This window comes from Lepeophtheirus salmonis, chromosome 8, assembly GCF_016086655.4.
Source record: "Lepeophtheirus salmonis chromosome 8, UVic_Lsal_1.4, whole genome shotgun sequence".
NCBI lineage: Eukaryota > Metazoa > Arthropoda > Copepoda > Siphonostomatoida > Caligidae > Lepeophtheirus > Lepeophtheirus salmonis.
Genome location: NC_052138.2, coordinates 27078487 through 27102620, shown reverse-complemented (window position 1 = coordinate 27102620; position 24134 = coordinate 27078487). Strand labels below are relative to the sequence as shown.

Genomic DNA, 24134 nt, shown 5'->3' with positions numbered 1-24134 from the left:
ATATTATATTATCAGTAATTGACCAGGCATAAGTCGGTCCTTATCATGATTACTCATGATCTGTCCTTAATATGTTATAAAAATATTTTTTTATAATATAACACGAACCCTGATCAAAACTGAGTTGAAGGATTTTGTTTTGGGGGAGGGGGACTAGCTTATGTTATAATTCATTTATAAATTATCAGTAACCTGATCGATAATTAATATATACCTAATTTGATATAAAATATTATTTTCGTAGGTAGAGAAAGGCTACAGTTTGTGTTTTTTCTATGAAACTGATAAAATAGTTTTACGATCCCTATTAATAATCAACTAATCTAACCTAGAACATGAATTTTCAAATTAAAGAAGCACGTCTCTCCAATGTGTGTGGAATAATATTATGAGAATGCGCAATTTTTCGGAACATATAGATGATGAAAAGTTAATTATTTAGAATATCAATATATTGTGCTACTTAGTATATTTTAAAAATCTCAACCCTGGAGTATTATAATACATAAAACATGAACAACGCAATTATAAAAATATTATAATGGATTCTCATTACTATTTTACATTAGATTAATAAAAAAATCAAAACATTTGAATAGTTGATAAAACTACAAACAGACTTTTGTATGGATAAATCTTAAAGTCAATTAATTATCATCATAGCCTTTTAATAAAACGAACAGGGATAGCACCTCCGGGTTTGAGTAATAACGGAACCTTGATCTCCAATTTCTCTGATGTTGGCTCAAGTTTGTATTTAGAAATTATTCTCGCTAAAAGTAAACCCATTTCTAAGTTTGCAAATCTCTTTCCAACACATACTCGGGGTCCGTAACCAAAGGGAAGGCTTGTAAAAGGCTGAAGTCTTTCATAGTGTGGATGACTTTTAATATAGCGTTCGGGTCGAAATTCAAGTGGATCATTGACAAATCTGGGGTCATGACACATGACGATATGACAAAATAAGATCATACTTCCCTCTTGGATTAAATAATCATCTAATTCAATAGAGTTTTGACACATTCTTACATTTACGTATGCAGTCGGTTTCAATCTTAAGACTTCCTTTAAAGTTGCTCTCAGGTAAACAGCATTTTCAACAAAATTTGGATCATCAATATCTAAAGATCTTATTTCATTAAATAGTTTTTCTTGTACCTTCTGATTTTGAGCAATATAGTGAAATGCAAATGAAATTTCATTTGCTGCTGTGTCCACACCTGCCATTAACATATCCAGAGCCAAAACACATAATACATTTTTATCACAGCCAGCATGATACAAATTTTCTATGACACTTGTGTCTGAACAGGAACCCTTTCTTTCTATCATTTCTATCTTCTCATCGACGTATTTTATTGTTAGTTCTTCCAATCTATTTAAACACTTTGTTATTTGTCTGTATTTACCATGAAGAAGGCCAATGTATTTCCACACCATATTTCTTTCCAGATATTGAGAAAGTGAGAATATTTCTTGAACTAAATTTATGATTTCTTGTGATTCTGAGGAAGAGTCTAAAGAAGGATTTAACACTCCAAGTCGCCTATCAAATGCAAGAACACCTGTAGATTCAAGACCCCATTGATACAAGTACTCAAGTAAGTCTGCCGAGGCTTTGCCGTCCTCCAACGTATTTTCAAATATATCCTTAATAAAATCTTCGACTACTCCATTGACCCGTTGATGATAGGCTTTTATTAAACGTGGTCTGAGTAGAGCTGTTTGAACTTTGGATCTAAAGTCATACCAGTCTTGTCCCTGAGACGATAAAAGCCCAGAATTATTGGAATATAACTCCTTTTGTGATCGAAATTGTTGAATTGCATGGAAACCTGGGCGATTGGGCCACTTTCCTGCAGATCTATATGCAATTTCTGCATGATGAGGTTTAAACAGTACAACAACATCAGGCCCCAAAGGTGCCTTGAATTTATAAATATCTCCATAGACCAATCTAGATCTCTCTAAAAATGGTATTATTTCCGTATCATAGTTCATGAAAGGAAATCCATTTCGTTTTAAGTCAATTAATGAAGGTTGAGGTATACTACGATAGGTTTTTGCTACTGTTGATAGAAATCTTCTGTTCATTATCAATTTAAATATATTTACCTACTCGATTTAATAATTTTGTGTTTTCAAAATCAAACTAATTTGACGCTAAGAAACGCCATATTGCGCATTTAATCTTAATTAAATTACTACAGAGAGTTTCTTATCTTCTTATGTTGTTGTCTTTGTTATTTACAGAGATGAAATTCGTATGACTAATGGCTAGGGATACGTAAAGCATTAAAAGCGTTTTTATGCTTTAGGGATACCAAGGTCTATATAGACTTTGAGGAGGAATACTCAAGGTAACTATATATATATATAAAGTATGCCGATAACATATTTCTTTGCTTTTGTTTACAATTGTACTGGCTATTTTGATGACATCACAGTGGAGTCAATTTAGGAGGAAATTCAAATTTATTTAACAAATTGTATAAAATAAAAAAATATTACTCTATTTTCTTATCATACAATAATATTAGTATACATTTTTAACGTTCTACGATTACGGTACTAAAATTATTAAAAAAAAAAAAGATTATAAGTAAATTTTAACAATAGTAAAAAGAAATAGGCCAGAAAATAGATTTTCAAATAAATAAATATAACCATCAGTTTAGCGAAGAAATCAATAATATATTAAGAATAAATGGATATTCTGCACTAAATATGAAATGATCGTGTGAAAAACAGATGTTAACAAAAAGATCGTACTTAGTAATTTTTCTTGAATATAATAAATATAGAGTTGAATGTAACTATTTTTCTACCATAACCGAATATGATGCCTTGAATAAGCCTCTTTTGCCTTATGATTTTTACTATTCTCTCTAGACAGAGATATATTATATATATATATTAGTAATACTATGAAAATCAAGTTTTCTTAAGCATCCCTACTTTCATATAGTTTGTAATAATAGTTATTTTACTAAAAATAGGAAATCTCTACTCGCTTGACACGAATTACAATAACGAAATAGCATTAGTTTGTCCAAAATAAAACCAAAGGAATCAATAAGATACAAAAATAATAAAAATAGTAACGGAGAACTCATATATATGGAATTTAAATTTGGAAGAATATCATTGATGCTTTAATTATTTTTATCTGTTCAAACAATCTTATTATTATTTTGATACATTTTAACTTTGGTATTCAATCAAACAATAGTTTGTATGGCACACATTTAGTAATTCATATATTTTTGTATAGATCCTAGATCTTCGAGAGAGTAGTATTCAAATATACAAACAAGCAATTTAGCTGTTTAGAAGAGGATTACTGAGTCAATAAGTTTGGGAATTGCAACGAAATTCAAATAGAAATCTACAGAAGTTAAGAAGTCACTTATATTTTTAACGCATAAATAATCACATAACAGTTCTCAATAGCTATTTATATGAAATAGCAGAATAGAATATACTTTGTAAACTAAACTATCGAGAAAAGAGAGCCACATTATCTTTAGAGTCTAGAATCATCTTCCACTTGTTTTCCAATCACAAAAGAGACTCACGAGTAATAAAGAATACATCACTAATCATAGGCAAGGCTTATGTACACATTTCTGAATACTTCGTACAAAAAATCCATCCAAAATCACTATGAATTAAATGTATTTCGACGGAGTTCACAACTTTTTTATTCTCCCTTGTCATCTCATTTTGTTTATTTCTCTCTGAATTAACATTATGACTTATCAGTCACTAAACTTGGGTCCATTGTGGCGTCATCAAAAAAGTTGTCAGCTAATGCCAATTAGTTTAAATTGTAAGTTTGTTATCGATACACACTGACATGATATATTATAGCCCGAATACAAGAGTCTACTGGAGAGGAATGAAAAAACACGCCTTCACAAAATATGCCCTAAACAAACATTACCTGTAATACTGTATTACTATATGATTTTAAAATATGTAATGGCAGTTGAAATTTTTATTATAAAATTGTATAGTATATAAACTAATTGTTATAACATTGATATTGATATATTTCTCATATACGAGATACTTTTTTATATACAAAGACACCATTAGATAATTCAAGGTGAACATCTATTTAATTCAAACATTACTTTATTAATTTTTCTATTAATCATAACTTTCATGTCTAATAGCCTCTTTTTAATCTGAACAGAACTGTCATTCAATTTGACTATGACATTCTTACTCATAAGTCATAATATTAAAAAAAAAACATATGTGATTTTGCGGAGGAGTGACTTTTAATCATCGTTTAGCTCTTGGCCATTCTTCCAATAAAAGTTGCAAGAAAGTATACTCTTGGATAGAAGGGTTTATTAGATGGGATTTTTCTTTCTCAAGATCCGATATAAAATCAAATGTGTCAAACAGGTTGTCTGATGGCAATGATTTCGATTAATCTTCCCAATTCTATTTTATCTTGGTCTGATTTCAAATTATATTTGTGTTGTCGCGTGGATGTGCAATAATTTAGTTTTGGAGCTACTGTCCATATAGATATTGGCTTGCCATGTGGCCACCATTTTAGGACCCTTCATTGTAAATCGACGAAGACTCATATTAGGGTCATTTTCATTATTATTGATGTAGCCTTGCTTGTACCCATGTGACAAACTTGTAACCCTTAGTTAAATATACCGATTGGTCAATTAAAATATGAATACTTTGAATTTTAAACATATTAGAATTTCAACAAAATTAATACCCTAAATAAATGTGTGTTAGTTTTGCAATTCGTTGTTCATTTCCCAATGTCGTCGGTATTTTTTCCTTTTCGGTTCTGCTATATCTTCAAGTAAAAATTAGTGATATATGTTTGATTTCTTAATTAAGTATGCAGAATAGATTAAAAAACTCTCAAAGAAACATGAAGGTTGATTATCTTCCGAGACATTTCATGCCGCTTATCAAACACCATAGGACTAACCCATTTAGCTATATATTTTATATTTTCTTCGTAAAATTAATTCGGACCCAATAGAAAGTCATTTTGAGTGGTATAGACAACTTGCTGGTGGAAATTACTATATCAGTTGTCGACTGTTTTTTAGGCTGAAAAAAAATTCGTGTCAGCCTACTTTTAAAATCAATATCATCAATTCCATTAATTTTAGTCGATACAAAAGAGTCTAATTATACATCGAAAGTCGATATGGTAACCCTAATAATTTGAAGGGATGTTTTAGAAGAGATCAGCTACAATCAGCTGTAACAGAGGAGAATACAGAGAAGGACATTAGATAGAAACAGCAATTGGTATGGTTGACTTATTTGGCTAACTACCAGATGATTTTGGGCGTTTTTTCTGTTTCTTTTCGGAAGAAAGTTTGCGTGATAGAATAAAGATAACGACGATGATTTGCATGAATATTTTTGCCCTGAGACGTTTTCGCCATGTACAATAATAGAAGGAATACCACTACTTCTAAGTTATATATTTTTTAGTTGAATTTTACCGTTGTATTCCAGCTTTGATAAATTACAAGCACTATTTTTGAAACCTTAATACGTAGGATTCAGGGCATTGTGAAGGAATCACGGAATGCTACTCCTACGGTTCGTTGTGAAGAATAATTGGCATTCATATCCAGTCAATTTCTTCATCAAAATACCATGAAGAGATATTGAAATCGCTACTTACAACAATGATTGTACTTGAGTTATAGATCAAGATGGGCGACCTCGTCCATGGAAGTTTACATGCATTTTTGAATATGATATATTTATATAAATATATCATATTAGCATACTTCATTAATTTATCAGTTATCACAATCATATATTTTTCTATGCTAATTTCGACCCTTCACTTTTACTTCCCTCCCTCGTGAGTAAATTATCTTGCAATCTTGTGTGTTTATACCTTATATGTATTTTGGGATTCTTTGTGGCAATTAACCATCTTTCTACTAATGTGAAGATTTAATATCTGTATTTGTATTTTTAGTACATCAATTTCAATTAGTCGACTATATAAATTTATTAAAACGTCAACAAACTTAAGATTTTTAAAAACTAATAGGCTTTTTTTTTTAGGTATGGATGTCTATTTTTGTGGGCTCTACTGAATTAGATTTTTGAGCACCTTTAAAGTATTACCAAAAATGTTCTTAGGTAAGGTCAAGGTGTTTCACATATCACATATTTTTTTAATCAAAAATTAAGTATGAAGTCATGTGTATCATGAACTTTTTCATTTTGGTACAAGTTCTTTTAGATTATGTAAGGTAACGAATACTGGGCGGAAGAATGGCAGAAATAGAAGTATTTATTCAGTGAATACATGAATATAGTCACTTTTATGGTTTTTAAAAAGTTTCATTCGATTTTTTTAACATAAATTACATCTTATCTAATTTAATTTATAACTTTAATAGTCATTGATTCTTGAAGAATCCTTTACTACTCTTTCATACGGATCAGTCTTCAAAGAGGATAATTATATCTCTTACTTATCAGAGTAATCGTAATAAATAATGATCAAACAATATCCTCTATTGCACCTTAAAATATCGTATTAGACAAGTCAATATGTTCGTTTGATATTTTTGCAGGCCCATAGCTCAAACACTGGTCATGTACTAATGTTTTTAGATATATTTGAAAGGATATTATGAAATAATTATTGATAGTATCATATAATCTGTTAACTTGACATGAGCATCAGGGAAATAGTATTAGAAAAAGGTGTAAATATCAAATTTTACTATAATTTTCTTTCTGTTTTATTTCCGACGTATACCTATGTACAGGTGTGCGCGTCTAAAACTGAACACCTTGAGATTTAAAAAAATAGTTAAATAATTATGTAATTTTGAATGTGGTAGACGAATTAATTTATTTAATATGAAAGATGAGAGTCTTAGACACATGTCTATTCAATATGGCCGCCCATGTTCTACACTACCAACTCCAGCCTGGACCGGAACTTGCTGCATGACTTGGCGGTGAAGCTCTAATCAACAGGAGGATTTCAATTTCTAAAGCCCTTGATGGGGATATTAAGGAAACTCTCATAAAATTGACAATTGTTTTTTTATCCTGTCTTTCTCTTATACATTTAGAGTTGAAAATAAATAAACTGGAACCAATAAATTATTCTGAATCACGACCCAAGTGATATATTTTATGAAATTGTTAATATTGGTTGATTTACTTATAATGATTCAATATGGTTTCTTTTAATAGAAAAGTAAAGGTTAATATATTGCAATTTATTGTATTATACATTGGAAAGGGATTTATGACTGTTCATCTATATATTGTACACCTTCACACATGCTTATTCTACATAACTTGGAGGTCAGTACAATGTTTGTACTCGTTTGAGTATCCTTAATAGTTCAAGTAGCAACAATTTTTATTTCTTCAAAATGGAAATTGATGATTTTATTCTTCTCTATCCCTTGAGAAAAGGAAATTTGATGAAAGATATTCTTGGTCATCAGAGAGATCTCCAGTTCTAGCATCACACAGAGAAGATTCCTTTGATGTCTTAGAAAGATTAGTCGACCAAGTACACGATTTGCTTAAGTTCCTTGGAATTTCATAGTTGCCGATGTTCAATGTCTCATCCTAGGTATATCCTCTCTGAGTTTTTACGAGTTTGAAATTGGCTCTGAAATAATAATTATAGTTATTATTATATTAGCAAATGATATTCCAACTTTAAACCTGAAACTGTGAAGATACCCTTATCCTACTATCCTTAAAGCTCAACAAATCTTCAGATCCATCGGGCTCTTGTATTTACTAATTATCAACTACTAAAAAGGATGCTTTATTTGGGAAGGGTCTTGAAACTATACTTTTCTTCCATTTGTTAGGATACAAAAATCTTCACGGTAATAGAAGGATGGTTAATTGCCACATAGAATCACAAAATACACGTAAGATATAAACACACAAGATTGCAAGATAATTTACTCCCTAGGAACAGGGAGGGAAGCAAAAGCGAAGGGCCGAAATTAGCAAAGAAAAATCTAATAACTGATAAGTTAAAGAAGTATGCTAATATATTATATTTATATAAATATATCATATTCACAAATGCATGTAAACTTCCATGGACGAGGTCCCCATCTTGATCTATAACTCAAGTACAATCACTGATGTAAGTTGCGATTTCAATATCTCTTCATGGCATTTTGATGAAGAAAATTGACTGGATATGAATGCCAATTATTCTTCACAACGAACCGTAGCAGTAGCATTCCATGATTACTTCCCAATGCCTTGAATCCTACGTATTAAGGTTTGAAGAATTGTGATTGTCTTGTCTTTTTACCTTTTTGTTTCTCATTTGTCAAAGCTGGAATACAACGGTAAAAGTTCAACTTAGAAACTAAGAAGATGTAGAATTTCCCTCTTTTATTATCCAAGACAAAAAAATCACAAGGCGAAAACTTTGGAAGACAAAACAGTACAAGGTGAACACGTCACAAGGTGAATATGTACAAGGCGGAAATGTCCAAGCTAAAAATGTTCAAGGCGAATCCTAGTTGATAGTTGTCGTAATCATCTATTTAATTTCCTGTCTTCATGGTTATTCAATCTGGGATATAATTTAAGACGGGATTAGTGTAAAAGCGCGAGAAAAAGGTAGGAGCGAGACATATGGTAATACTGAATTAAGACCCTTGTTAATATCAGCTGCATGTTATTTGATTTTGGATGCAGAAAATGAGTTATAAAGAGGAAAATCTTATTCATTTAAAATAGCATTAGTGTAAGTAAAATATTGCAATAATATTTTAATTCATATAAATTTATTTTACAATGCATTTTCAAAACAATTTAGAAGAAAGATATGCAATAATGCTTCCTTCAGAGAGAGAAGTTAACACCACGACGACCTATTAAATAATGAAATAAAAAGAAGAAAGAGGACACATATCAACTATTTTTCCTTTTGTCATTGTTATACTTATTTTTTTCTTTACACAGTTCCCTCCTTTAGATATAATAAAAAGGGATTAATCATGGAAATTAAAATCACATAAGCTCTTTTTGCTGTAGATAAATCTTCATTAAATAAATCTTTGATATATATTTCGTGGGCTTGAAACAAATATGTCAAGTGACATTTTGTAATTCTTTGTTTTAATATATTAAAGAATTCGGGATCCTACTCTCAATAGGAATTTAATTTCACCCTCTTTAAGTACTACCACCTACTTTTTTTCTCTATCTCGTTCCTTCATTTTTCTACTCTTCTTCTCTTCTCTTCCTAGCTATGGCACACAAATATATGGGCTTTTCTTATAATATACATTCAAAAATTATTCTTAACCTTGAAATATCGTAGTGGCCTAATCTCAAATTGAGAACGATGTAGATCGTTTTTGAGAAAGTTCTTTTCTTAAATTAAATTTGGATTTCAAAAATTCCTTATTTTATGCGGACGCCTCTGAACTACTTCGCCGAAATAGCAACACTGAAAATGTGAAAAGAAGCACAAAAATCGATAGTAGACATATAAATACTATGTAAATATTTATGTAGTGAGCACGTCCTTACCATTATTGAATCTCGCAACCTTTCTTCGAAAAAAAAACTGGACAAAAGGCACAAAATCCGTTGTTAGCATATAGCCAATTATTCCCAGCTATAGAATATTTTTCAATGGCTCTTAATAATTTTTCAACCTCTAATAAGAGGTAATTCGAATTCAAGCAATCAACGTTCTAAACACTGATAAAGGGGAATTTAACAAAAATTGACCATAAAATACTGCTTACATTTTTATATAAGTGGATAGCTTCATGTCTGATGGTTGCATTCAAATTCGTGTTGGGGATGAAAATTAATAAAACTATACTATTAAAAGTTTTTATTTCCTGGAAGATATAATTTTCAATCATAAATACATTTTTTAACATTATAACAATTAATTAATAACTTGAGATATTTGTCACTATAGCCACAGACACAACACTTATAGAAGTGTTATTTTAAAAAAAAGTTTGATTTTAGACAAAAAACGTACATTTTTCTCAAATTGTAGGCTTATTATAAAAATGTATTCATCGAAGAACAATCAATAATACTGTCATTATTTTAAATTAATCCATTTTTTTTGGAATAAATATTGATGAATTGAATATACAAAGATAAAAAACAGACCCTTTTGAGTCAAATTGCTTATATAATTAATATACATTCAAGAGTAGAAAAAACAGAAACGAAAATCGTAAAAAATAATTAATTTATAGGGAAATGAACAGCTAAATACATTAATCAAGCGAATAAATTACGTTCTAAATTGACTAGATGCAGAAAAATACTCGAATGGAATCCAATTTGGATTATAATACAATTTTTTTGAAAATGAATAAGCAAGCTGAATCCTAAATTATTATAACTTATAGGGAAAAAGAGCTAAAATCTCATGTAAAATACATCAAAAATTACGATGATCGTTGACCATTATCCTCGGACTTGCTATCAATCCAAGCCAATATCTCGTCATCTTTTTTTAGCGTGCCCATCAAGCTCGAAGGGTTATTAGTATGTTCTTCTGTAATCGTAATTTCAGAAAGAGTTTTCGTAGATCCATTAGAATAGGGGTAGTCCTTAATCTCTGGAAGAGGACCTCCACTTCGAGTAACTAAAAGTTCAATTTTATCGCCGGCTGCTGCGATGAGAGGAACTGCTAAACAACAATCAAACTCATGCGTTCGAGTGTCATTGATTTGTAAAATCCGATCAAAGGGTTGGAGAAGCTCACATGAATGAGCGGGGCCTCCTTTACGAATACGATTGATGTAAATCCCTTTGTCATAGAGTCCATCAGACACACTAAAACCAAAGTCTTCATATACTTTATCCTTGAATAGAATGATTTTATGAACTTCCATCGGAATGGGACGAAGAGGAACTGAAATCAGAATATGCAGTTTTTTCAATTTTCGTTAAAATGTTGAGTCAAAAGTCTGGAGTACCTGGACTAGGACTGGATCTCGAAAGTAGTGGAGTTAATAGAGACACAGTATTAATGCCAGAAAGGCTCCGTGGGCTAGGTGATGGACTCGGTAAAGGTGGCTTTCTAGATAATTTGACAGAATTTGATCTTAAGATCGTGTTGCCATTTATTGAAGAGTCTCGTTCAGGTATAGCGATAAGTCTCGCTAACTTTAACTTTATTACTTCATGAGATGACTGAAGGAGAGGAATTACTTCATTAAGGGATTTGTCGTGAATGGGAGTACCATTGATTTCCATAACCTAAATGCAATGATAAAAGAAACATTAGGAAGATCCGTACATAAATGCGGATGTCAAATATAAATAACCTGATCATTGATTTGAATTGTTTTTGTTCGTTCAGCCAATCCATTTTCAACGAGTCCTGAGATGAATATTGGAGCAGGAATATCAGCATCATCCTCTGTGGCTAATGTGAGCCCCAAAGTACATCCATCTCTTTGTAGTTCAACTGTAAAGGCCACAAATTTTCTTCTCATGTTCTCTACTTTCTTACCCGTTACTTTTGGAGGTGTAGGAGAGGTGCTGCTGGGTTGGAAACCATTTCCCAAACTACTTCCAGACGGATAGCGTGATGAACTCTTGCTTCTTTTATGATGACTTGATGAAAGAGTTGAGTAAGTCGGTGAGGGAATGGAACATCTACTACTTCGAGCATTGGAAAATATACCTGGTAAAATTTCCAATTGAACCAAACGATTGTTTTCTCCTCTTATGAGATCTGATATTTGATCAATATCTGAATTCCGACTCATGGCCCTTCCATTCACAGACAATAATATGTCACCCACATGTATCCCTCCACACCGCTCGGCCAGACTTGCCTGTTTTACACTTTCAATATAAACATGACCCGAGTCATTACACTTATTAAGGCCAAAACCTAAAATATCAGATCCCTCTTTCCGTATTTCCACCAATATTGGACGTCCAAGCTCATGGTCAGGATGAATAGCTACATCGTACTCCACCGTGAATACGGTGTCACCATCTTGTCGATATAAAAGGCTTTGAAGCTCGGGTAACTTCATTCCTCTAAGAGCGGCCCCGTTGATTGAAAGAATTCGATCGTTGACACGAAGTGTTCCCTCTTTATTGGCAACGCTTTTGTGGGTCACATACATGACTGTAAAAGGTCGGACACGTCGTGGGTCATCGTGGTTACCTCCCCTTTAGTAAGAAAATAAATAAATAAGACAATACATTTTGGATGCTATAATCATAAATTTGTTCACAGTTGTTCAAATGTTGAAAATAAAATCATTTTAGTGCATAAAGTGTTAGAAGACGAGGCAGTCTTTGTAATATTATTTCATTTGCCAAAAAAAAAAGAAAAAAGAAGTGAATGTTTTCTTCCTTTTCCTAATACAATAAACTGTTTTAGATGTATTCTAAATATTTATCCATAAGATGGAGCACCTTACCTAATAACGACTCCGAAACTTCCATTTTCCTTTTTAAGTGTGATTTGAATAAACTTGGTTGTAATTTTCCGCGTGTGTGTTCGATGCCTATAAGAAGGCAATTTATATTTAACCTCAAGTTGAATACGATCTGATACATCCAATGTTTTAACCAGATCCTTTTGCGTCATCGTCTCTGTACTAATCCCATTCACAGAGACAATAACATCCCCAATACAAAGAACATCACTTCTCTGCGCCCAACTCCCAGGTATGAGATCCACTATTTTCGGAGTGAGTCCCGTATCAATCCCCCCAGATACAATCACACCCAAATGAGTCCCAGGTCTTTTAATAAGCTCTACAAATGTAAGACCACTACTCTGCAAGGAGTTATTATAGTCGTAATAGTCCTCATAGATGGGATCGCCGGAGGATGTTTCTGAGCCTGCACGAACTTTTCGACTACTCCGAGGTGTGTTGGGGGAGAGATGAAGATGTCCTCCACTTTCTCGGTGATGGTGGTTATTGGGCTTAGGAGAGTTTTTTCGAGCTGTCCTTTCGAGGGTGCCTGCAAGGCTTTCTCCCGTTGACTTTAAACTCTTCCAAAATCTCATTTTATAACTATTCTTTTTTGTTTAATGAATGATGAAATATATTTTAATTTCTTCGTTTCACACTAAGGGTCCTCGTTTAAAAAAAACTAATATTCTTAAAAATTATATTCTATATAGCAGTAATATAAGAGCCATAGAACCTTGTCATAGTGACTTCACTCAATTATTATGCTTGAAGCACTTTAACACGAATCAAGGGTAAATATTTACTGATGACTTCTATTTAATTTATTAGTGAATAGGGTTTAAAAAACGAAATACTCATAGGCAAATACAGGCAAGCATTAATATAAGTTCTACACGCCCATTCCTCTATGTATATGTTGAACATATTACCCAAAATCCCCCCTACTTTTCCAAGCATGCGAACGAATAAGTAGAAATACACTCTTCATCCCAAATACATAGTGTAGAAACATTTCTACTCTCTCAAATTACTGCAATAGCATTGTGAGGCGATAGCTTGATCTATTGTATGGAGAAAATATGGATTTTTAATTTCTTAGAAACATCAATCCCCCCCATTTTAAGCGAGATTTTATGAGGATATGAACACAAAATCCCCACTTTTCCATGTACGCCCAAATAATACATTTGATTGATTGAGTGCGGACATAATATCACAAATTTCTTATTCAATTAATTATTTGATAGGAAAAAATATACGGAGAGTATTTATAAATCTGCCGTCCGTCATCTTGGGGGTTTAAGTCTTGCTTATGATGATCTGGCTGTTGTCAAACTCTCGAGCAAGGCCGTCGACGGTCACCTTGCTTCTTCTGCTTTCAATGGTGCCTTTAACCGACCCAACCAATTCTTTCGGGCTCTTTGGCCTTGATCTGGACCTTGTGGAAGCTTTTAGTGTGCCTCTCGTGGTCACCCGGTACACACTTTTATAGATATCTGATTTTCCAGGCGTGGATAGCTCAAGAATTGCTGCTCTGCGTTGCTCCATGTTTTTTGTTATGGGGCTCTAATTTTTGGTTGACTTTACTTATTATTTGTTAACAATTTATTTTGACAATTGTTTATAATAATTTATAGGGTTAAAAATGGAAATATAACAAATAAGACAGAGGCCCGCCCTTTAAAAAAGGGTTGCATTTTAAATAAAGGGGCATGTATGATCTATAAAAATTAATTGGATAATTTTTTGCTTGATTTTTGTTCAAGATTGTTTTGTGTTAACTTGCCACATATTAATATATGCTGTGTACAAGTCGTAAGTTGTACAAGTAGCAACCTACAGAATGAAATGAAACATTTTGATTAAATGAAGTATTTATTGGCCTTGCAGTGGGTATAAAACAATGAATGAAATTCCATGTGATGGTCAATAAATTATGTTTGTATTTTGCAAATTTTCTGATAAAAATTATTAATTCATTATTTAACATTCTTAATGAATTAGTTATATAGAGTGTTCTCGCCCATAAATAAGTAAGCTCAATCAGAAATGCCACTCCTTGGGATATTGACGTTAAGTTTGGGATGATTTGTATCAAAATGTGGAAATATTGGGATTATATTCATGTAAGAATAATTGATTACTTTCGTTTCATTATATTAGTTCAAACTTTGTTTATCTAAAGGGTTTAGAGTTTACTACTCGTTTAGTCGTTTTCAATTCGTTCAGAACTTGTTTTCGTTTTGTCTGATTTTAACTGTAGCTAAATAAACGTAGGGTAAAAAGTAATTTCGTATTTACCACCTTTGTTTGAAACTAAGTATATCTTGTTCACTATTCGTCACATCGGATCATACAATAATAAGTTGTAAAGGTGTAAGTATATACTACAAAAGCTTTTGGACAGTATTGTGCTTGCCCGGTTTAGTTGTGAATTATCGTGTGTCGAGTATGGAAGTCTCAAAGGAAGAAATTCGCCATATTTTACATTTTTACTACCTGAAAGGGAAAAACGTGTCTAAAGTGACCAAGAAAGTGTTTGAGCTCAACAGTGCGTCGAGTGATCTGCCCCCCCACTCTTTTCTTCCGTCTACTGTGAACAACTGGACGACCGTCTGAAGCTGGTAATCGAACAGAAGCAGCCAGCATTGGTGGATATGAGACAATAAACCATCATCAAGACAACGTCAGGCCGCACACATCTTTGATGACGCACTAGAAGCTCCGGCAGCTTGGATGGGAAGTTCTTATACATCCAATCTATAGTCCGGACCTGGCACCAAGTGACTACTAACTGTTCCTGTCTATGGCCAACGTGTTTGGAGGTACAAATTGGGCCTCAATAGAGGCCTGTGAAAATTGGTTGTCCTAGTTTTTTTGCCAATAGGGATAAGGCTTCTAGGAAAAGGGCATTATAAAGTTGGATTCTCGTTGGCAAAAAGTTATCAAACAGAAAGATGCATACTTGTCATAAATTGAATGATAATAACACTTCTTATTAAAGCATTGAAATAAGGCAAAAAATGCGAAATTACTATTCCCCTAACCTATTATTAGAAGGAACGGTGGATCAACCATACGAGGATAAGCTTAAAACTAAAAAAGAAAATGATTACATACACTTATCGGCTGATATTATTGAAGGTGATGAAGAATATGAAATATAACAGATTCAAAGGAAGTGTCAAATTTAATTGATATCCTAGACCTCCTTTTTTTGGAGGGAGGGGCCTTGAGTCCCTTTAAAGCTTCTGAAGTCCCCAAATTTGGTATCATATCTTATATATTTATAAGCTTGCTCAAGCCCTCTTAAAAAGGGGCTAACGACTCCAATATTTCGGTCTATTAAAAGTTTTATACTTAAATATGAGAGATAAATTGAATTATCCAAGAAGGTGAACTATAATTAAAGGTCTTCATTTGATTTATGAGACTTAATTGGGCCCGATAGAGCCCCTTTCACATAAAATAAATCAATTTGTCATTCTTTCATTGTAATGATGCAGTTTTGGTACTTTATGTGCAAGTTACGACGTCTCCAAACGATAAATAACAATAATTTATTTATATGAATTGACGATAGCCTGCTTTACTGTTGACAGGAGTTAGTCCTTTGTATAATATTTTCTTAAAAGAGATTCATAGATGATGATGCTTGGATTCATGTTATGAAGAAGAGAACAATTTTTCCTATTTATAGAACAGTGCCTTCTTTCTTTCTACAAGCCTCTGAAGTGTACAGCACACGTACACCCTCAGCTCTCTCCTTCACCTATGTAAGAAATAGTACATAAGAATAAATTATTATAAAACAGGATTATTTTTGAATAGGCCGGTCAAATATTCTTTTTCCCCAGCTACTCACCACCATTTCTTTTTTTTTTTAATAAAAAGAGGGAGGAAAGAAAGCTTGTCATATTGTTTTGCTTGCTTGAGTGCTTCTATCCTATCCCTCTTATCTCTCCTCTTAAAAGATATATGATAACATAAGTAAGCAATCCCTCACTAATAAAAAACTACAACTTTCTAAAAACAAGAAAAACAAAAATAAAAAGAAAAGGATTGTCTATAATTGAAATTATGTGAATTTTTAGTCACTTTTTTTTTCAGTTAAGCATTCAAGTCTAATTGTGAAGCATTGTTGTCAATATAATCCTAGAAAGAAAAGGAAAAAATAAAAAAAAATTCCAAGATGCGGATCGTAAGTAAAAGGTTGTGTGACCTATAATTATTAATCATTTTGTAGAATTACCATAGATGGTGTAACATTTGCTTTTTTTAAATATAAGTTATATTTAGAGTAGAATCCATTTAAGCTGGATCTCAAGAGACCAAAAAATTATCTCACAGGTTTAAATCACTAACAAAAAAAAATACAATTTATTTTTTTGTCAGCTGTCGATTTTTCTGATACTTTTCTCTATATAACTATGTTTTGAACGTTGATTGATTGAATTAATTCTTGTTCAGCGATAAATGATTATTGAATAATAATTCTATTGTTGGGAAGAACTGGTTAATTGCTACCAAATGATTTTTGGCTTATTTCTGTTTTTTTTTGGGAGGAAAGGTTGTGAGATACATTCAGGGTAACGACGTGATGTTCGATATAAGTTGAGTTGGAATATTTGTAAGGAAAAAAAGAGCGGGAGAAGAAGCCGGGAGTAATATCCATTTAAATTTTGAGCCTTAAATCAGTTTCTACCGTATATAACAATCAAACTTTTACTACACGGGAGAGCCAGTTTACGATCCTAAAATATACTCTTTGTACCTTTTTCTTACTCTTTTATAAGCAATTGACCAATTTAGGTCAATCTTCTATAAAAATACCGAGAAAATATATTAAGTTATAAATATTTTAACCCTTTTAAATTTACTGGTCAGCATATTGTTGAAGATAATTTTAGGATTAAAAGTGAGTATAATCAGGTCTAAAGCGACATTTGCACCTAAAATGCCCTCTTTTTAATATTCAAATATAAGATTTCATTTTATAAATGTCCTTTTTATTAATTAATTTGTCCCTCCAAATTATCATGCTCCCGATTCTTCTGGTATTTATTAACTTATTATAAATCAGCTATACCTACACGCGTTACTATTTTGATCAGAGGGCAGAGGTAGCAAAAAGCCTTTACATATACTCCTAGTCAAGTCTCAAGTCTTTGTTCTAGTTTCCAAGTCATATCGTTGATTATTTTCATCGAGTCCAGTTCAAGTCCTCAGAAAATAAAAGATACTTAAAAGAGTGTTTTATATATTTATGATGGAGCTGGAAATCTTGGATTTGTACACATAGGGATATTGTCCTTGGGCGTGGAGAGTCATTTGTCATTTTGAGAGTTCCTTTTGCATTCAATAGTGAATATTTTCTCATCTGAGAAAATGATGGTTTGACCTGAATTGGAGGTATTGAGCCTAGAGAGCAGAGTCTTGCTGTGGGCCAAACTTCTGTAGTTCAGTCTACAGATGAAGGACAGACAACTTGTAAGATGTCATACCAGCACCCCAGTACCTTTTGGAGGGTGCTGCGAGCCACACACTTCCTTCTGGCCAGTATTGTCTGATTCAAGGATGGATCAGCGGTCACGGTCCTTTTCAAGCCTGCCAGAAACCTAGAAGTGACTTTATGATCACTTCTGGGACTAAGTGAGGATTTTTCCTCCTTTTTCTCATTTTTGAACCTGGTGTAGATGTCGTAGACAGTACTCCTGGCGTATCCCGTGAGCTTGATGATAGCTACTGCTGCATGGCTTGCACGAGCGAGTTCGATGACAGTGAATCTTTTGGTTTGCTCTATGACCTTAAGTGTTTATTTTGATAAAAAATGGGAAGAATATGATACACAAGACTGCAACCTCATAATTGAGACACTCTGATGTGAACTGAGTGAAAGGATACCAGTGTCATTATCAGTTAAATTTTGTCCGGATTTATCTAGGCAACCTTTTATAAGTTTTAATTTAAAAAAAAGAGGCCAGTCCCAAATTATTCTATATATATATATATAAAATCATAAATTCAAATATGTTTAGAATTGTAAAACAAGAAAAAAAGGCCCTTATACATTTATTTTTGCCTTAGGCTACGCTCACAATAAAACCGGCCATTTATGGGGGTCAATGCATATAATTTTCCAAACTCTACAATTAAATATAAGGACTCCTGCACTCTTAAGACATAAATTCCGTAAATAAAAAGACTCTGCATATCCATAAATGTTGGTTTGGGGAAGGAAATGTATCTCAGTATTTTGTATCATAAAAACACACTCTGTCGACGCCCCAGATATCTTTCTTTGACGGATATGTGCATACTATGAGACCAACAATACTATAATAGATTAATGAACAAAAATGAAAAAAAAAAAACACACTTTATTCTTTATAAAAGCAAAATGTTTGGTGTGGGTGCTCTCTTTTCTTCTTTTGTTCATTCTTACATAGATCGTCGTGGTGTTAACATCTATCCTTGATAGAATAATCCCCGCTTATCTTTGTTAGGTTAAAATAATAATATATTTAAATATAACTATGATAATTTTCTTGCATTAATGCTATTATAAGTGTAGAAGGTTCTCCTCTTTATAAAAATAATTAATTTTCTCCTCAAAAAATGATGTTAACAAGGCTCTTAATACATTTATACTATAAATCTCGCACTTTCTAAAAATTTAATCCTTCTTATAAGCAATAGTAATATAAATCATGTGATTTTTTAATTGCCAGTTTTTTTTTTTTTTGAGTTGGTAATCTGACAAAAGAATTTTCTTTTTCTATGCTGTTGTCATTATTATTTAATTCCAGAGTAGTGAACTTCTTTTCCTACTACATTCAATTATACTCAAAACCTGATTCAGCATTCATGTGTGCTCACAATTGACAGAGAGTAGTAACCTTGAGGATTTGTACCGAGTTATAATCGTAAGTCCTTGTTTTACTCAGAGTAGAATTGAGGATTGAAATCGTATTAATTATCAGCAAGGTTTATTTCCTTTCCCCCCTCCTCCCTCGTCACAGGTGTTTATAGCTGAGTCAAATGCAAGGTGACTATATATAAGTTGTGTCGATAAGAAACTTGCAACATAGTCTGGTTGACGTTGGTCAACAACTTTCTTGATGACGTCACAACGGGCCCGAAGGACGATGTAAAAGTTGTGAACTTCACGGAAATACATTTAATTAATAGTGATTTCATTAGTCTTTGTGCCTCACTCGGTGGATATCACCTTATTTAATTGAAGGATCCTGCATTGTGGAAATGCGCTTTACATGATAGTGACTTATGACCTCGTGAATCATTGCCTCTATGCTCAAGAATCCATAAATTCTTCAAGATATTTTATGAGATAATCGTATTCTTCTACATATAAGAACTATCGAGTTCCATAAAACGACATAATAATCGACTGAAAGGTCCAATGAGGAACATGGATAGTTATCATCCTCAGCTATTTCTTCTTAATTGAAGTTCTTGAGTCTTTTTCTCCTTAAGTCAACTCTGCTTCGTCTTCTACTTTAAGAAAACTATTTCATTGATAAGTGTCCTTGATGCATATAATGCAAAAATGTATGGTCTATATGGATAATTATATAACTTGGACACTTTAAGCCTGACCCCTGATTAGTTATTTCTTTATTACTTGTGAGTCCCTTTTGTGATTGGAAAACAAGTAGAAGATTATTCTAGACTCTAGAGATAATGTGCCTCTCTTTTTTGATAGTTTTGACTGCAACACATATTCTACTATTGCATATAAATAGTTATTGGGAACTATTAAGTGATTATGTATTAAAAAATAAAAGTGACTTCTTCACTTCTGTAGATTTTATTCGAATATTTGAATGTCGTTGCAATTTCCAAGCTTATTGACTCAGGAATCAAAAACTAAGCAGCTAAATGGCTTATTAGCATATTGGAATATTACTCTCTCAAAAATATGGGATTTTTATAAAAATAAATAAATTACTAAGTGTGTACTACACGAGCTGTTTGAATAAGTTGTTTGAATGAAAACAATATTTAAAATATATCAAAATTATATTACGATCATTTGATTCATTCGTTTTTATTTTGTACTTGCAAATGCTATTTCGTTATTGAGATTCTTGTTTAGGGAGTAGAGACTTCAAAATCATTCATATTATTAGTTAAATAATTACTATTGGTTTGTACTACTAACTATTCCATGCTATATAAAAGTGGGGATGCTTTAGAAAATTTGATTTCCCTGGTATTATTAATATATATATCTAAAAAGAAGAGTAAAAATCACAAAAGAGGCTTATTCAAGGCATCATATTCGGTTATGTTAGCAAGATAATTATATTGAACTCTATTTTTATTATATTTAAGATAAATGATAAATTAAGATCTTTTTGTTAGTTTATATTTTTCAAACGATTATTTCATATTTAGTGCATAATATCCATTTATTCTTATATAAACCTTATATATAGTCACCTTGCTCAAATGAAACATCATGCCAGTTAAGTTGCTCTCCGCCAAAATATTCTTCAAAGTGTCAGGGTTACCATGCTGATTTTCGGTTTCTTTTTTTAACATGCTCAAAATACACACTATATCATCATTAGCAATAGTTAATAGGGTATGCACATATTAACAAAACAATCATATCCGCAAGATGGTGCAGAGATCATGAGTCTAATAAAGAAACAATCCAGTTTAAAAGTACACATGTCCCATTCATCTGGCTATACCCCTTTTAATTATCCCTCCTAATACCAAATTTTCCTCTTTTATGACTGAGTTATAGATTAACTCATGATACTCTTACCCATAGTGGACAAAAAAATATTTTTGTGGCCAATTACATTTTAATAAAAAATGATCTTGTGGTCATCGTTTTGTTACTTGGTCCTTGGGTAAAATATATCTTTTGATAGCCATACTAAAGAACGACTAAATGAACGTCGTTCATAGATTTTCCCCGTTCGTCGCTCAATTTGTCCCATTGAGGCGGTCTAATGTTCAAAAATGAAGTGAAAGCATGAACGGTGCTCCTTTTTTCCTCAATATTCAAGCATCTAAAGAAATCAAAGGATTTGATTAAGATGTTCAAAGTCCTCTCAATTTCCGCATTAAACAATTACCTCTCGATACAACATTTAGTTATATGATTAAAAAATAAGTTAGGACTGGAGTTACCTTAATCAAGTCTTTTGAATTGAGTTGCAACTCCAAGTAGAGTTTTATTGACTTAAGTAAAATGAATCAATTATACCCATCTCTGACGTGAATACAATTCTGAATTATGGCTCCATTTTATTCTTTTGTAGACGTAGATACTTAGTTATTATGACAGTGTGAACTTTAAATATTAGCAAAATACACAAGTACATTATATCAAAACAGTTTCTTCATATTTTTAAACTCATGTTAATAAAATATTTATACAAACTCTATTATTTTCTTAATCATTAGGGAATGGACCATAATGAGGGCACTTCAGAGGAGGATGAAGTAAAGCTCTACATCGAGCGGGATCAATCCTCCAATAGACCCTACAAAATCATAAGAAATGATTCAGTTGGAAGGTACACTTCTCTTCTTATAATTATGAGTTAATTATATATAATATTGTGTGAATGACTTTCAGATACATGGTTGCAACACGTGACATAAAACCAGGAGAAACAGTTTTAATGGAGTACCCTCTTACATTTGGTCCTGGAAATCCAAATGAACCAATTTGTCTTGGATGTTACACTCCAGTTCTTAAAAATCAACACACAGAGTGTGATGGCTGTGGATTTCCAATGTGTTCCAAAGAATGCAGTCAAATACTCGAGCACAAAGATTTCGAATGTGCTGAAATGCATAACATGAATTTTCGATTAGACTCCCAGAATACTTTGAAATGGAACGGAAGTCAAGAAAGCGTTTATAATGCAATTTCTCCAATGAGGGCCTTAGTTTTAAAAAAACGTGACCCTGCCAGATGGAATCTTATTTGGATGCATATGTCCCATGATGAAGCACGGCAAAAGGACACATTTTGGCAGAAAAAGGATGCCAAAACTTTAGAACATATCAAGGTGAACAATTATTCTAATTTCATATGACAAATTATTACATTACAAATAAATAAAAGGCCATGATGAAAATTAGTCCAGAGGATTACGATACGATAAAAATTATTTTAGGGATATTTTTGGTCAATGATTTTGAAATATGCATACCCTTAGAGGGCTCTGAAGAGAAGAGCTCCCTTATTAGAGGAATTTTCGCTCTTGCATCCATGCCAAACCATTCCTGCGTTTCAAACTGTTATCATAACTTTACTTGTCGAGAAGAAGGCTTCAAAATGACCATGAAAGCTGTTGTTGACATAAAAGAAGGAGATGAAATCACACATTCCTACACGGAGCCTCTCGATCCTATCATGAGGCGGCAATCTCTTTTGAAAATCGGCAAATTCTTTCAGGTATGTACTAAATGAGAATATTTTTTTATTTTCATATTCTTACTTTACTTTGCTATAATTATTCTTAAGTGTAATTGTATTCGATGTCGTGATCCTACAGAGATGTCTACCTACTCGAGTGCACTAATTTGTTCTAAATGTAAAAAAGGAAATGTTATTTCAAAGAACTGTAAAAACATCAATTCCGATTGGGAATGCGATTCTTGTGACTTGACTCTTTCTCCGGATAGTGTGGAGCAAGTAAATTCTAAGGCCAAGTCTGAAATCGAGGAAATGGACAAAAATCCAGACGTAGAGACCCATGAACAGTTTCTAAATAAATATGCTACGATCTTCCATCCCAATCATGTTTACATGATTGATAGAAGCTATGTTTTGGGGAAAATGTATGGGCGTATGGAGGGATATGAACCAGATTCTTTATCAGATGATCAATTTATGCGAAAAAAAGAGCTGTGTGAAAGAGTTTTGAAGGTGTTAAATGTAATCACTCCAGGACAAACACGGAAGAAAGGTAGATAGAGGCCTTTGATCCAATTTTTCATGGATATAAATTTTATTTTTCTTATATAACAGGAATGATGATGTATGAGCTTCATTTACCGTTTGTGATCATGGGTAATCGTGCTCTTCAAAAAGGTCCAAACGGTAATGTGGATCCACAGGAAATAAAAAAAAATTTGAGGGTATGTTTTTATGAAAAATATTTATATTATATATTTTTTTTAAATATCATTTTTTAACACTCTTTCAAAAGATGGGACTCGACTATTTAAAAAAAGGGATTAAGATTCTTGGAGAGGAGCCCAGTGACTCTTTCGAGTACAAAATATTTGTATCATCACAAGAATCGGTTAAACAATTGGAAGAATGGGTGACAAAGATAGAGTCAGTAATATGATCCACCTATTGTAGTTCCAATGTCGGTGTAAAGACAATAAAATAATAGCATGCAACACACTGGTGAACGAATTTATAACTCTATACATGGATTCTAAATCTTTTAGATTTTTAATTGGGAAGCCCTGAGTTATTGCCTTAATTAATTTATTCAAACATAATTACATCTTAATTTTCTTATATATTTTCATAATTGTTCAGTCGTACGGATCATAATTAAATATTATCAAAAACTGGGAATTGACTCACTAACAAAAGTAATTTTATTATCTACTCACTAAAAGGCTTAAAAGTATTCTTAGAGTCCTTTAGCCTAAACAAGG

At 32.4% G+C, this 24134-nt stretch overlaps 3 protein-coding genes and 1 long non-coding RNA gene across 6 annotated transcripts; 2 read left to right on the top strand and 2 right to left on the bottom strand.

Moving 5' to 3' along the window:
• Window positions 1-452: 452 nt before the first annotated feature.
• LOC121122789 (probable cytochrome P450 49a1) lies at window positions 453-3888 on the bottom strand. Its single transcript, XM_040717840.2, has 2 exons — window positions 3579-3888; window positions 453-2571 (listed from the first exon to the last, which is right to left on the bottom strand). The coding sequence occupies exon 2, from the start codon at window positions 2092-2094 to the stop codon at window positions 658-660; it is 1437 nt and encodes a 478-aa protein (XP_040573774.1). The 5' UTR covers window positions 2095-2571; window positions 3579-3888; the 3' UTR covers window positions 453-657.
• Window positions 3889-6172: 2284 nt separating this feature from the next.
• On the top strand, window positions 6173-9035 carry LOC121122790 (uncharacterized). The gene is made up of 3 exons (XR_011781352.1): window positions 6173-8302; window positions 8360-8776; window positions 8849-9035. It is a non-coding gene; the product is annotated as an uncharacterized lncRNA (long non-coding RNA).
• An 833-nt stretch (window positions 9036-9868) lies between these two features.
• Window positions 9869-13340, bottom strand: Grip (Glutamate receptor interacting protein). Its single transcript, XM_040717837.2, has 4 exons — window positions 12459-13340; window positions 11343-12204; window positions 10992-11274; window positions 9869-10927 (listed from the first exon to the last, which is right to left on the bottom strand). The coding sequence occupies exons 1-4, from the start codon at window positions 13052-13054 to the stop codon at window positions 10458-10460; spliced, it is 2211 nt and encodes a 736-aa protein (XP_040573771.1). The 5' UTR covers window positions 13055-13340; the 3' UTR covers window positions 9869-10457.
• A 1187-nt stretch (window positions 13341-14527) lies between these two features.
• LOC121122788 (SET domain-containing protein SmydA-8) lies at window positions 14528-24059 on the top strand. Of its 3 annotated transcripts, none has more exons than XM_040717838.2 (7): window positions 14528-14587; window positions 21909-22021; window positions 22084-22522; window positions 22579-22911; window positions 22981-23425; window positions 23488-23597; window positions 23669-24059. In XM_040717838.2, the coding sequence occupies exons 1-7, from the start codon at window positions 14546-14548 to the stop codon at window positions 23810-23812; spliced, it is 1626 nt and encodes a 541-aa protein (XP_040573772.1). In that variant the 5' UTR covers window positions 14528-14545; the 3' UTR covers window positions 23813-24059. The 3 variants fall into 3 exon arrangements, with proteins under 3 accessions (XP_040573772.1, XP_040573773.1, XP_071746392.1); XM_040717839.2 differs by lacking the exon at window positions 14528-14587 and adding an exon at window positions 16513-16662; XM_071890291.1 differs by lacking the exon at window positions 14528-14587 and adding an exon at window positions 16565-16673.
• Window positions 24060-24134: the final 75 nt, after the last annotated feature.